Source organism: Tursiops truncatus, chromosome 6 (assembly GCF_011762595.2).
Source record: "Tursiops truncatus isolate mTurTru1 chromosome 6, mTurTru1.mat.Y, whole genome shotgun sequence".
NCBI classification, from domain to species: domain Eukaryota; kingdom Metazoa; phylum Chordata; class Mammalia; order Artiodactyla; family Delphinidae; genus Tursiops; species Tursiops truncatus.
The window spans coordinates 60,724,289-60,739,728 of NC_047039.1; the positions used below are offsets into that span (position 1 = coordinate 60,724,289).

General features: G+C 44.0%; 1 protein-coding gene across 1 annotated transcript in view; it reads right to left on the reverse strand.

Annotated features, from left to right (window-relative positions):
* SLC1A1 (solute carrier family 1 member 1) overlaps window positions 1–15,440 on the reverse strand; it is a 63,693-nt gene continuing 48,253 nt past the window's right edge. Inside the window, exons 7-12 of the mRNA XM_004323066.4 lie at window positions 14,735–14,919; window positions 13,507–13,614; window positions 11,539–11,661; window positions 10,956–11,150; window positions 5,149–5,283; window positions 1–3,037 (exon numbers count right to left, since the gene is read on the reverse strand). Of these exons, the coding sequence (XP_004323114.3) occupies window positions 2,791–3,037; window positions 5,149–5,283; window positions 10,956–11,150; window positions 11,539–11,661; window positions 13,507–13,614; window positions 14,735–14,919 (993 nt within the window). The 3' untranslated portion in view covers window positions 1–2,790. The remainder of the gene's footprint in view (window positions 3,038–5,148; window positions 5,284–10,955; window positions 11,151–11,538; window positions 11,662–13,506; window positions 13,615–14,734; window positions 14,920–15,440) is intronic.

Genomic DNA, 15,440 nt, shown 5'->3' on the forward strand with positions numbered 1-15,440 from the left:
GAAAAGGCAGCCTCTTTAATAAGTGATACTGGGAAAACTGGACAGCTACATGTAAAAGAATGAAATTAGAACACTCCCTAACACCATACACAAAAATAAACTCAAAATGGATTAAAGACCTAAATGTAAGGCCAGACACCATCAAACTTTTAGAGGAAAACATAGGCAGAACACTCTATGACATAAATCACAACAAGATCCTTTTTGACCCACCTCCTAGAGAAATGGAAATAAAAACAAAAATAAACAAATGGGACCTAATGAAACTTAAAAGCTTTTGCACAGCAAAGGAAAACATAAACAAGACAAAAAGACAACCCTCAGAATGGGAGAAAATATTTGCAAACGAAGCAACTGACAAAGGATTAATCTCTAAAATTTACAAGCAGCTCATGCAGCTCAATATGAAAAAAACAAACGACCCAATCCAAAAATGGGCAGAAGACCTAAAAAGACATTTCTCCAAAGAAGATATACAGATTGCCAACAAACACATGAGAGAATGCTCAACATCATTAATCATTAGAGAAATGCAAATCAAAACTACAATGAGATATCAGTTTGTTTTTAGTAATACTACGTGCTCAGTATTGTAATGTGCCCTGGGGGGTATGGGACGAGATATGCTAAGGAGTATAAGATACAACCCCTGCCTCCTGCAGTCTCTGGAATTACTAGGGCAATGAGATGTTTCACGTGTGACTATCAGCTGACCAGGTCTCTCCCTTCCCACACCCATCGGAGTGCATGAGATAAAAGAACAGATTAGGGAAGGAAAAGGCAGAGAAGAAAGAATGATGGAAATGTTTATTGAGACTGAAATGGAACATTGTTCTCTTTTATGAGTTAACAGCACAGTGTGTTAAGAGGCTGGTTACAAACTCACTCCAAAATAAGGATGACCTGCAGTTCACGAATGGCTCTGTCAACTCCAGTGCCTCAAATCAGAGCAGGCTGCCAAGGGGGTAGAACCATTCAGCCCAAGATAAATTACTGATTCAACTGTATTTATATTTACTTCCTAAACAACAACACAATATTTGCATGTTAAAATTCACATTGAATCATGGGTCCATAATTTATGTGTACATGACCATTTGGTATCATCCTCTTGTAGATTTCAGGTGCAGGTGGTCAATACTGAGCATTTTGTTTTACTATTCCATGATCTTTGGCACAGTTTCTGGTTTCTTAAATATAAAAGCACAGGCTTAAATTGGCTACGCAATACTGCAGAAACAGGACTATTTTGGATCTCGGTGTAAACACAAGTATATGGTAAGCATTATTTACAGGATGAGAGCCGAGCACAGACTTCAATACGCTGTCTTCACAAATGAGCAGAAGAATGACAGGCAACGGATTTCAATGAGCAGGGGCCAAGATTACTAGACTACTAGTTAGTTAGAACAAACTTCCCTGGAGGAGGACACAAGTTTCATACAACGGGAGAATTTCCCTGAACCACTGATACCAATGTCTCATGTTGTGGGATTTACTCTGCAAGAATCTAGGGTAGGGACAGTGCTTTTCTGGCCAATGTGGCTTGTTCAGTCCATCAAACCCATATTAAAATACAACTTAGCTGGTAGCTTGCCATTGTTGTTTGGGCCTGGTGGGTAGGAAAGGGCAAAGTACTGTCTTTTTAAGCAGGTATAATTGACTTTGGAAGAATTATAGTTGGATAATATAATTATTATATTAAACACATCCAGTTGGATAAAAACACATCCAACCTTATATGAGTGACAACTTTGTATATAGTCTTATATAGAGCTGATATGGATTCCCTCCCAGAAGTAGAATCTGGAAGTTGTAAATGAGTGGGCCATGCCACCTCAGAGTATCACCAGAATAACATCTCTGCTTTGGGGCTGATACACAAACGTGAAACGATCAAACAACATGATTTCTCATTCTTATGCTTATGAGAGAGGGGTTCTGATTAAGCCCCAAAGCAGATCTGGATTGAAATTGTAGTTATTATTCAAGTACAAGGAGAGCTCTGTATTTCACGTTGACAGTTCAATTGTGATCTCTGTCTGGCAAACTATATGAAAATAATAAATATATACATATTTATATATATATATATATATATATATATATATCTAGCTCTATACTGAACACTGGGTTAATAGTTACCAGCGTCCCAATACAGTACATTGAAAAAAAGAACCCTTCTCTCTTCTCCCCAGACCTCACATACATCTTAAAACTGTTACTGCAGAACCGTGCTGGTCTGTTTTCTTTCAGAGTAGTTTCTTTGAAATTGGCCTGAGATGAGTTCAAAGTGGACAATTTGGCACATTAACTTGCGGGGGGGCGGGGTGTTTAGATGCATTATAATCTATAAAAATGTGAGAGGTCAAAGGAAATCCATGGCAATAAAGCCTGAGTAATGACAGAATATTTTTTTAAAAAAACCGAAACACTGGTCTGTGCATGAGAAAGCAGTTTCTCTTTCACATCTATTGATATTACCTAATTAAAACAGTTACTACTTTAAATACTTCCTAACTCTGTCTCCCACAGGATTTAAAAATTCCAGATAATACAGCTTTCCTTTCAATCAATTTTCTCTCATCTTACCCCACCCCCAAATCCCAGAACTTGGAGAGCAAAAGCTGTGAATCCAAATATAGAAAATAATCCAGAGGTCTGTATATCAAATCAAATGTACAGTTGGCTGTTAGTGTTTTTCTTTTCCTCACTTAATGTTTGAATTTGCTAAGAGATGACTCTCCTGGAGAGGTCCTTCACCACTCCCAGTTTTCCAAAGCCACGGCCCTAGAACTGTGAGGTCTGGGTGAATGAGATGGTGTCGGACTTGTCGACGGCAAAGCCTCCGTTGACATAGGACTTCTTGGTGTCCAAGTCTTCACTGTCGAGTGTCGTGGATTCCAAGGCAAAGGGGTTCACGATGTTGACCTCAGATGAAACATCCATCTGCTCCAGCTCCTTCTTAGAGAGCTTCTCCACGATGCCAGTCCCGAATGCATCGCCGAGGACATTCACCATGGTCCTGAACCGATCCCTGGGGAGGACAGAGGAAGTCAGACAGAAGGCCCGGATTTCATTTTCCTTCAAGTTGGAGATGGGAAAGGACCCAAGGAATTCAATTACAAATTAAGCAAAGCACAAAGTGCTGTCCCCAGGGCTGGCTGACCAGAGGCTCTCCACTTCACAGGCCTGGGCCAGAGGTGGTTTGTAAAGGCACAGAATGAGCACACAGGCTGCCCTGGGTCCCCGTCAGTCACACTGAATCTCCTGAATTCAGCACTGAGCTCCCTAAATTCCCTCCTCTCCTCCCAAAGAAATGTGAACACCGTCTTCACAGATATTTGGGGGGAGCTGAGGGAGGGTCAGGATTCATTAGTCTTTCACCCAACCTCTTTCTTATGGGCATTTCTGAGCCTTCTTTTGGCTAAGATGAGAGAACTTGGATGTTTTGTGGGTGGTGTGTGTGTCCCCGGTGTGCTCCTTTCTTTCCCACACAAGGTCACTCCATGAGCAAGCCAACAGGGACACCACTGAGCACAGGGTCAAAACCCCAGCCAGCCTGGGAAAAGCTTACTCCTTGTGGCACTCTCAGCCAGTGGTACCCCCCAGACAGCCCAGAGGAGAGGCTGGTGGCAGGAAGCCGAGTAGGTGAAGGAGGCATCCTGGATGCTGGAGCACTGTTGCTAGGAAATGTGTACATGAATACTGTGAAAGCTACACCTGCAGGACAGAAAACGCTTACGCATGTGCTTACACACGTCCATTCTGGGTGCCCTCCTGCTATTTAGAACATGGATTGAACTAGACCCTGGTGTGGACCAGCTAGTGTCTTCTTGTCCGTGGATCAGGTCAGGCCTTTGACTTCTCTGGATGTCTTGGAAGTGAAGGTCACTTGTGTTTCAGGAAGAACCAGGGAAAGGAGAGAAGTGCAAATCCACCATCACCACTAGAAAGAAAAATTGAAGCACCTGCCTCAATGGTAGGGTATCTTGGCAAGAAAGGTGCCACCTCATTTGGGCCTTGAAGAACCAGCTAGCTGCTGAGGGGGCCCCATAGCAGCTTCCCAAGTGCAGAAGCTTCTGCCTTCTGGGATGTGATGGTATCTTCAAAGCCACATGGAATGTTTCTGCTTCCCTTTCTACTATTTCAGCTGCTACTTGCAAACTACATAGCACTGTACTCCCCAGTAAAGCTGGCTGGTTCTGAGTGAAGGCTCAATATGGAGCAAACTATCCCCTGATGGCCAGGGGACAGAGCCACACCCAGATGCTGGAAGACCACTGCACAGAGTGGGTATCAAGGTTAAAGCCAGGAACCAGGCTCATTCTAACTTTAACCTTGGGGGTCACAAAAGGCATGTTCTTACCCAGATGTTCTGCTGTGTTCCTTAGGTAGGTGTGTGCATGTGTGTGTCTGTTGTTAGAGAGAGAGAATGAATTGTTGGTTCAGGCCTGAATGGTCCAACTCATTCTAATCATAACAATTAAACTTGCTGTTAATTGAACACATACTGCCAGCCAGACACTGTTCTGGACACTCCTCTCATTTTAGCTCACTCAGTCCTTATACCAACCCCATGAACTAGACAGAATCTTTCCCATCTCATAGGTAATGCAGCTGGCCCCCAGAGAGGTTAAGGAACTTGCTCAAGGTCAAAGAGCCAGTAAGACACTGAACCAGGATTCAAATCCAAATTAGTCTTACCCCAAAGCCTTTGCTTGTGCTACTGCCCTCATGGTGCTGACGATCTTGGGAAGGTAGGCTGACGTTGAACCAGGTGGTTCTGAACCTATGATGCTGGGATAGGCTAGGGTGGCCTATTGGGTTTGGAATGTCTGGGGCCTTGCCCAGCTTCTTCACCTTATTATTTTATGTTTATCTCATCCCACACCCAGCTCCTAACCTTGAGCATTACCAGGTATAATGAGTTAACGGAGATCACAAGCTTTATAAAATCACTGCTTGCAGTTATGAGGAGTTAGTTTTTAAGCATGTTATCAGATGGCCTGGTCAGAGGGAAATTAAAGCAGCAACAGATGGCTCATTAAGCAATCTAAGGGAAGAATGATGACAGACTGCAGATTATGCATGGCTAGGAAGCCTGCCTTCCCATTCGCCAGAGGCAGTGCGTTTATCCCAACTCACAGGAGCCAGTCGACAGCGATGATGAGGGTGACATCCTCAGCGGGCAGGCCCACGGCACTCAGCACGATCACCATGGTCACCAGGCCGGCCTGGGGCACACCGGCAGCTCCGATGCTGGCAGCTGTGGCCGTGACACTGTAGACAAAACACACCAACACAAAAGGAGTCAGACACCCATTTCTCCCTTCAAGGGCCCTGGTCCAAAACGGTTAGTCCTGTTGGCTGTTACTGCTCTATCCCTAGACTGGCCAGTCAGAATCTGTTCTCTGCTGGGCACAAGCTCTGCCTCATTAGACAGCTGTGGAAGACTGAGAAGAGCATGATCTTTTTCCAGGGGGGAGAGATGGCAAGTCATTCTAACATGAGGAAGTGGAGAGGAACTGCGTGAGTGGCACACAAAAAATGAGCTAGAGAGACACTTAACAGGAAGGCAAGAGTTTACCAACCGAGGTGTTAATGGAGGGCTTTATCCACCCATCCATGTAGCAATCCATCCTAAACAAGTGCCAAGTACCTCTCCACCTGCTTTCTTCCTCCCTTCCTCCATCTATTCACCCAGGCAATCATTTATTGAGCATCTAATATGTGCCAGGAATTTACACTGCCTTGAAGGATGGTGAAGGGGTAGGGATGGGGGTGGATGGGCAAGGGTATTCCAGGTGAAGGCAAAGGAATGAGGCACTGGCCAAACAGGTTTCAATGTACTTTCTTTTACATCACAAGTCTCTTGACCTCTCTGGGAGCTGCCCTTTAGGGCACTGAGTTGAGAAATAGCTGTGACTCCTGTCCAAGGTACAAGTGTTTATTCCCGACTGCTCCTTTTTGCCAGTGGATGCACTTTGTGCAAAAGGAAGAAAGATCTGGAATCCAGGAGAGGCAGCCAAATGAACCTCGTTACCTTGTATTTAAAAAGATCCCTCTTGCGCAGATCAAATGTGGCACTAGGGATTTTTCTCTTTGGAATGTGCAGTTTTTCATCTGCAACATCTTCCTGATTTAAATCTGGTCATTTTGGAGAAAACAAGGGTTTGCCCTGCCCTGAAATGTCCCTGGATTTGAATGAGCTTGAGGGGACCCCTATATTTTCTGGATACACCTTCTCATCCTTGGGCCAAGGATGCCATTGGATTTAAAGCTGAAGATGGAGACACTGTCAATTTAAACTAGAAGAATCCCTGATTCTATCTACAAATCCATACTCTGTGGGCTAAAAAAGCCTCAGAGTTGTCACCAAGCTGATTCTACTGTTCATTCATCTGCCTAGTGATGTGTCACAGGTGGTCTCTGAGGGCACGGTCAAACACAGGCCAGAGTTCTTTGACAAGTGTGGTTTCCTTCAGTGGCTGTGACCACCAACTTAGAGTAAATTAGAGATTTCTGGGGCTGTCCCAATTCCTCTAAAAGTTTCAGGCTTGCATAATCCTTTAGATCTGTTCTGACTTAAGTAGTCTTTGGAAAACCTAAGTTTATGTCAGTGGTGGTCGAAAACATTTAAAGTGAATGCATCAGTGGGTTTTCTTTGTCAGAAGTGATTTGTGTCCATACCCACTGATCCCTCTTGGAAGACCCAACACATCACGGTTAACCATGTCCCTATGGATTGAGGCTGGGCTTGAAACTCAAAATCCATTTAGTCAAAGAAAACTCTGCCCTTGAGCCTTGACCTTGCTGATTAAACTTCAGCCATTTGCCTGGCTTAGGTCTGAAACTTGGAACTATAAATCTTCAGATGGGGGTAAAAATATAAAAAACCTACTTCTTCTTCTTGAACATACCCCACTTTGACTTAAGAGGGTTTCACAGAAGAAAACACAATAATCATTGGTAGAAAGTTCTTTCCTAGCACTGAGATCTAGTTTTAGGTCAGGCCATTTAAAACTCAGCTCTCCATACAGGTTGGGGACTGAGTCGTGAGCTAGAGTGAGCACAGGTTTTAGAGGCAGACAGATCCAGCTCTGCCGTTTTACTAACGGTGTGTCCTTAGGCAAGTTACTTCTCTGAGTCTCAATTTCTTGCCTGTAAGATGAGGAGAATATGTCTGCTTTGCAGGGCTGCTGTTAAGATTAGATGAGGTATTATATGTAAGGCATCAAGTATAGCACCTGGATGTAGTAGATGCTTAAAACTGATGCCATTTTGCTACGTCAGCAGCTGTTACAACTACTACTGCTGCTAGTATTACTATTAAAATTATCATAAAAACATCTACTACTACTACTGCTGCTACTTTTTCCCTCTAAGCTCTTTCTAGGCCCCAAATCCCATAATTATCTTTTGTTATAAGAAACTTTATCCCATTTTCAATCAGTTGTAACCTTTGATAAGTGAATATTTTGATAAAACCACGAAAGGGAATGTTTTAGGTGGATGGTTTCTTTGATGTCCAGTCCAAAAGGACCATAGAAAGAGATAAACTATGGATCCAAAAATCTCTGTAACCATCAACCACATGAGCCACAACTGTAACTTGTAAAATTGAAGAAAAAAAAAAAAAAACACTTATTATTTGATTCTCTCCCAGGTAGAGCCAGAGGATTTTTTAAGTCAGTGATTACTCTGGGCCTCACAGTTGTTACTTGCTCTGGGCCAGTAGTTATCAGCAAGTATGATTTAAGAATACACCAGAGGGGCTTCCTTGGTGGCACAGTGGTTAAGAATCCACCTGCCAATGCAGGGGACACGGGTTTGAGCCCTGGTCCAGGAAGATCCCACATGCCACGGAGCAACTAAGCCTCTGTGCCACAACTACTGAGCCTGCATTCTGGAGCCCATGCTCTGAAACAAGAGAAGCCACCGCAATGAGAAGCCTGTGCAGCACAACGAAGAGTAGCCCCCGCTCGCCGCAACTAGAGAAAGCCCGCGTGTGGCAACGAAGACCCAATGCAGCCAAAATAAATAAATAAATAAAATAAATAAATTAAAAAAAAAAAAAAAAGAATACACCAGAGCAGGGAGAGAGGTTTTTCATGTGAATTGATTATTTAGTCTCTAGGCCCAAAGTTTATTTCTCTAGCAGCGAGGTTAAAAAAAAAAAAAAGAAAAAGGGTTAGAAACATCTAGGAAACTTATGACTGAGGCAGAGGAAGGGAATTCATCCCCCAAATGGCAAATACCCCAAAGAACTGGTACCTCATACAACCACTCCTTGGAAATAAGTTAAGCACAGACTGGGTTCCACAGGCTGTGGTGAGGGAGGTGGGAAAAGGCACTTGTTACTTGTAAAAGTAACAACTGCTGGAACCACAGTGGTTGTGGAACTTTCTCAGGCATGATTCAGGGTTTCAATTTTAACATACTCGCTGCTACTCAAATTACAGAATTTTACCCATGCTCCTTGGGGTCTAGCTTCCATAGCCACTAATACATTTTACAGATCAGGAGGCACTGGTATAGCTTCCTGGCTGGTGTGCCAAATGGTCTAGTTTGTACTTGTCTTCAGTTAATTTCAAGCAAACTGCAGTACATACTTTATGACTTAGGGTTGGGGAGATTTAAAAATTTACTGCATTAGAATGCTGCAAGAACTTACTTTATGCCTGGGATTTATGCCTATGTCAAGTGCTGAGGATGCAAGAGTGAATTAGCTCTGAAAGGTTCGGATTCAACTGTGTGTAGGCCTGGGGACCCGGTTTAGTCTTAAACTTCTACTCTAAACTGAAGTCTCAGGATTAACTCTAATCCCAACCCACTACTTCAAAGCAGCACTGTCCAGTAGAGTTTTCCACTATGATGGCATCTACTTCTACAATGACAGAACCTTCGCTGTCGGCTTTGTCCAATTTGTGTGTGTGGCTAATGGCTACGATATTGAACAGTGCTATTCCAGAGAAACATCTCTGGCAAAACTCACTAATGAGGACTTCCCTGGTGGTGCAATGGTTAAGAATCCGCCTGCCAATGCAGGGCACATGGGTTCGAGCCCTGGTCCAGGAAGATCCCACATGCCGTGGAGCAACTAAGCCTGTGCACCACAACTACTGAGACCGCACGCCACAACTACTGAAGCCCACACACCTAGAGCCTATGCTCCGCAACAAGAGAAGCCACTGCAATGAGAAGCCCGTGCACCACAACGAAGAGTAGCCTCCACTCGCCGCAACTAGAGAAAGCCTGCGAGCAGCAACGAAGACCCAACGCAGCCAAAAATAAATAAATAAATTTTTTAAAAATTCGCTAATGACGTTTTCACCATCTACTTGGGCAGACAATTTCAGTCTTCATTTGACTACAATCCTCTGCAAGATTTTACTCTGTTGACCATTTCATCCTTGAAAATCTCTCTTCTCTGGGTTTCCATGACACCATGGTTTCATGGCTCTCTTACTACCTTTCTATTCCTCCTCATTCTCCTGTTGGGTTTTCCCCTTTCTGCCTGCCTCTAATATCAGGCTTTTCTAGGGCTCAGTCCTTCGTCTTTTTCTCTTCTCTACAAACTCTCCCTACGTAATGTCATCCATTCCCAACATTTACTGAGTGCTCAGGATGTAGGCACTGTTCTAAGCATTTTATATGCATCATCTGACTTAATTATCACTAGCATAAAATGTAGGTACTATTATTATCCTCATTTATACAGGTGAGAAACAGAAGCTTAGAGAATTCGAGTAACTTGGTCAAGGTCACAGCCAATCATGGTCAAATACATAACTGACTCACGACCCACATGCTTGATGAGCACCATCAAGCTGATGACTCTGACTTCTGTATCTGCAGTTGTGACCACATTTCTCACCGCATATTTCCACCTGCATGTCTTAAAGGCATTTCAAATTCAATGTGTCAAAAAGTGTAATCTCTTTACCTTCCCACCTCTACTTGCTTCTCTTATACTAGTCCCTGTTCTGGTAAGCACCATCCATCAATCCAGAACCATCCACCAATCCTGGGGGTCATCTTAGCCTTCCTCTGTCCCTCACTCTGAATCCAGTAAATGCCTCTTGAATTCATTAGCTCTTCTCCATCCCCCATGTCAGTACCTTAATGTAGGCCTTTTCATACCTTACTTGCAATAGTCTTCTAAATGGTCTTCTAGCTTATGGTTCCTGCCCCCACTGGGGCCATCCACCATATTACCAGTTACCTCTCTAAAATGCAAATCTGTCCATAATATGAAAGACTGTCTAAGACCCTTCCATGAGCTCCTCACACAAAGCCCTTCAGGATATGATCCCTGCCTTCACATTGTACTCTTTATGTCAACCATACCAAATAATCTGTACTCTGTAACTAGGCCATAGTTACATCAAGACCCCTGTTAATGCTATTCCTTTTTCCAAAATGCTTTTAGCTTCCTTCCTTCTACTACTAAATTCTTATTCCTCTTCTAAGACTTAGCTAAACGTTCCCTTCTTCCAGGAAGCCTTTCCTCGCCTTCCCAGGTAGAGCCAACCCTTTCTTCTTCAGTTCCCTTTGTGCCCCCTCAACTCAGACCTCTATTATAGCCTTTACCATACCACTCAGCACTTATTTCGATATCTTCATACCTTACCTTTCTACCAGGAACCCCTTGAAAGCAGGGACTGGTCCTTATTCCACCTTGAGTCCTTGGTACCTACTCTGTGCCTAGCACCTAGTGGGTGCACTGGACTGAGAACACAGGGATGCCTTTGGCTATCCAGACCTGAAGCAGTTTTATGTACCACGATCCCACTACTTGTAACACAGTTGTGCTTAATCTTGGGAAGGGACTTTGTAGACCAAGAAAATCATCCTATCACTGGACCATCCTTGATCTCCCTTCACAGATGATTTTCACTTGAGGCAATTCCAGTAACAGAAATGAAAAGGAGTGTGAGTTCATGCCCCACCTGATAGTGACAATCTGCCCAATGCTCAAGTCCAAGTCATTCAACTGTGCAATAAACACAGCTGCCACTGCTTCATAGAGTGCAGTCCCATCCATGTTGATTGTAGCACCAACGGGTAACACAAATCTAGTGATCCTCTTGTCCACCCGGTTCTTCTCTTCAGCACAGCGGAAAGTGACTGGCAGTGTTGCTGAACTGTGTGATAAAAGAGAAAGGAACTGATGGTCTAGGAATGCTGGTCCTCGATCCCTGCCTGAAGAGATACCTCTGTTCCAAAAACTAAACCGAGATCTCAAAGCATGATGGCACTTTCGGCAGGTCCAGGAATCAGAAGGCGCTGTGCTTGCCACTGCCCCCAGCTACACTATAACCCCTTCCGGGCTGCAGGCTCTGCCAAGAGGGCAGGAAATATCCAGTAGGTGAGGGAATATGTGTAAGGACATGGGCAGAGACTATGGACGTCGTTTCTCAAATTAAAGGCAGCTACAAAACCCACCAGCTGCAGCCAGTGCTTCATCAGGTGAGGTGAGAGTTGCTAAGGCTTGGTTCACAGACTTCTTCCAGACACCCCTCTTCTATTTACCTGGAGGAGATCATGACAGCTGTCAGAAGAGCCTGGGCCATTCCCATGGCGAATCGGAAAGGGTTCTTTCGTACAATTAGAAAATACAGCAGTGGGAGAATTACAATGGAGTGGATTGCAAGCCTGTAAACAGGAGAGAAACAGGTTCATAGATGATGTCATTCTTTCATACTACTTCTTTTTTTCAAACAGCAGTTTTACTCGTGATATATCATTCAACTTTCATAATGACCCAATGAGAATATGAAAAAGAGGACAGGAATATATGTCTCCAGTGCACATATGAGGAAGAAGAGACTCAGCAAATCAAATATCTTGTCAAAGTTAATGGCTAAGCCAGTAGCTGAGCCCATGTTTAGGAGCTCACAGAACAAGTTGTGTCATGCTGCTGAGCCCTGTACCTGCGCTTCCTGCTATACGTGTTAACGTGCTTTCACTTCCTTCTGCTGTTGAATTCTTATTCCTCCTCTAAGACTCAGCAAAACTTGCCCCTCCTCTGGGAAGCCTTCCTTCACCTTCCCAGGTCAAGCTGACCTTTCCCTCCTTGGTGACTCTGTGGCCAATAGTATTATAGCCCTTATCACAGCACTCAGCCTGGGCCACGCCACTGTCTGGCTGGATGGCACCCACCACCTAAGAGGAGAATCAGGGTGCAATAAGGAGGAAGTAATCCCTGCTTTTCCACGGTCATACTTCAGGACTGACCCTCTTTTCTTTGTCATTCCTACCTTCCAAACTATTCCTTGCCAGGGGGCTTAAGAAATGAGACTGATTTAGCAGATGCCATGTAAGTGGGAGCTTAGAGTTTACAGATCAGTTATGTGAAGCTGAAATAATAAGAAATGGTCATGGAAAATACAGATCCTGGAGGTCAGGAAAGAGGATCTTATAGACAGAAAGCCTGTGGCTTAGAACTATGAGAAACTGACTTCGTTTTCTGTTAGAAACCTAGATAGGTCAATAGAGCAGAAACCAGCAGAACCCCATTCTGAAGTAGCTCAGCATCATAAACCTCAGCCACACCGTGACCTGGACACAGCCCCTGGCCTCCAGTAAGGTGCATGGTCCCACCTCCATTACTACTGGGGCCCTGGGATTTGATTCTGGCTTTCTTCTCCATTGACCAGCAGGGCTATGCTTTTGGTACACACAGATTAAGAACCAAATGCTGTGCCGTGGAAAGTCCCCAGTGCATCTGAGTTCCAATAGGTGAGCTGATTGCTCCAGTTGGGTGTTTGGGGGCAAGGACCTATGGGAGTCAAGTTGATGATGTTTAGTCATTCCCTTGGTCCACATTTCTTAGCACATGTGATGTATCCTGCCCCCAGCTAGATATCTGGGCACACCACTCATAACCTATCCCACCACATCTCCCCTCAAGAACCAATAAGTGGGCTACAATAAATATGCACACAACCTGTCTCCTACTGCCCTCCTGCTTCGCACAGTTCCTACCAATCTAAAGATTCTCCTAGCACCCTCTCCAATGATGCAGGCTGTGACTGTGCCTACCAGCCCCACTAACAGGAGTGGAACCAACCAGCCATCCCACTCCTCCTTGCTCCAGTCTGACTTAATTTAGGCCCTGCTTAATTTCTTTCAGACTAGGGGTATGTGGGGCCTGTTCTTATTGGTTTGGTTGGTTTACATCCTTGAAGAAGTTAAGGCCAGGAGCAGACCAAGAGAGGCCACCAGTGGGGTTTTCTCTTGTTTTAAGACAACTAATAAAGGCAGTGACAAAGCATGGTCCAGGCTGTTCTGCCAAGATCTGGAAATTAGCACAGTGTGATCCACCTCCAGTTCAGCCGTTAAAGGGCAGCCCTCCTCCCTGCTGCTCTCTTATCTCTGAACCCCATCTTTCCCTGCACGTGGGAGAGAAGCCAATTTTAACCAACTGAAACCCAGGCTCCCAGCAGAAATCCACTGGCTCAAATGATGTTTCTGTTTCTTCCCTCGAGTCTGACATACCCACTCAGGACGGTGGCCATGTAAAGGCCCAGCTTGCGGAATATTTCCCAGTCTTCGACTTCTATGATCTTCCCAGCAATCAGGAACAAAATACCAACTGGCATGTAGCTAGAAAGTAAACATAAGAAAGACTCACTTCTGTCATCAAGTATTTTCTCAGGGTGGGAATGCTGGGGAAGAAACAAGCCAGGGCATGCACCTGGGCTTGGCATGTGCCCTCAGCTGGGAGTCCACAGTGAAGCTAAGGTCTCACTTTCAGCCCTGCTGGACCACATTGGCACCAGGTTTCAGCACCCCTGTGCACCTTAACTTCTACCCACCTAAGCTACTGTAAGGGGTACACTTGGTTAGAAGGTGTGGTTAAATTGGTACATACCCCATGCCTTGCTTCTGGTACACAAACACCCTGCCTACTGTCACATCTGCAGATCTCTCCTTAGCTTGACCGTCCAAATATGGCCACTAGGCTCTTTCTGGACATGGTTGTCTTGTTTCCCAGGTAGTGGTATCAGCAACAGAGCAGTAGAACTAGTCGTGCAAGTCGTCATAATAGCTCTGTTTGTGGAGCTGTCATTGCGTGATTTGTGTTGGGTTAAGAATTTTACATGCACCATTTCACTTAATGTACTTCTCCCAGCTCTAGCGGCAGACGTTATTATCCTTTTTTACATATGATGAAGCTGAGGTTCAGCAGGATTAAGTGACTGAAATGTCACTGTCAATGTCTATACTTTGAACCAACTTGCTATGAGATAAGCGGGGCAGAGGTCTCCTAGGAAAGGTGGACTTTTTGGCATCTCTAGGGACAGGGCAGATACTCAGGTGGTGCCACTGCTATGCTCACCAATGGCAGCTTTTATTTGGATGTGTTAGGGCCCATGTCGTACCAACTGTAAATATTCTGAATATCCCTTCTGCCTGGGGCCTGGGAAGGAAAGCACCTGTGTTCTGATGTGCAGGAAACTCTTTCAAATCACTCCTTTAAGAGTTATTGCTTACATAAATGTTGCTTGGTTGCAAGATGATCAAGGACTTTGGTAGAAAAGACAATGGCTGATATCTAGACTTCTGTTAGTGACCTAAGTCCTAAGTAATACATGGAATTATTTAATACTCCAGTGTCTGGATACCCTCTTCTAAGGTGAGGTCAACTGAGAAACATAAATCTCTTCATGCTAATTTTGAAGGGTCAGGGGAAGCAAGATGGCATTAACCGGTGTGTGCTCACCACATAATGATTTGAACGATTTTCATGGTTGCATCACTCAGAGCATTGAAGAAATCCACCAGAATCTGTCCCCTTTCTCCCATTTTTCCAATGACAATTCCAAAGACGAGGCAAAAGACAATCAAGCCCAGGACATTTATGCCGTCTGAATACATGCCTATGACTTTGTATTCCTTTGTTCTGTTCTGTGGATCAAAACCAAGAAAATACATTGATGCATGAGTACAATCTTGTTAGAATGCATAGACCCTGAAACAGAAAGATATGATAGCCAAACAAACCAGTGGCTCTAGCAAGAACTCTGGATCAACAACTTTGGGAAACATAATTAAAAACACAAACACCTACGCGTGGGTCAAATTTTACTGCCCCCCACCCTCTGCCACTGAAGTTTAAAGTGTGTCTTTTTTCCTTTCTTTCAACAAATCGTATTTGAATATTTCTTTTGAAGATTTCTTATTCTGGGGTGTTTTAAATTTTTAATAAGAACTTTAGAATCAAGGCACTTTTCAGGGTTATTTTAACTACTAGTTACATTTGGAGTCCGCATAAAAAAGATACAGATTAATAATGCAGGAAGCTCAAAATATTTACCAGTGTGGACATTTTTAGGACACTTTACTATCTGTTTTATCCTGATAATGAACACAAGAATATTCTTTTCTGCCTCTAATCCTGGATGACCAATAGGATTTTAGAGACATAA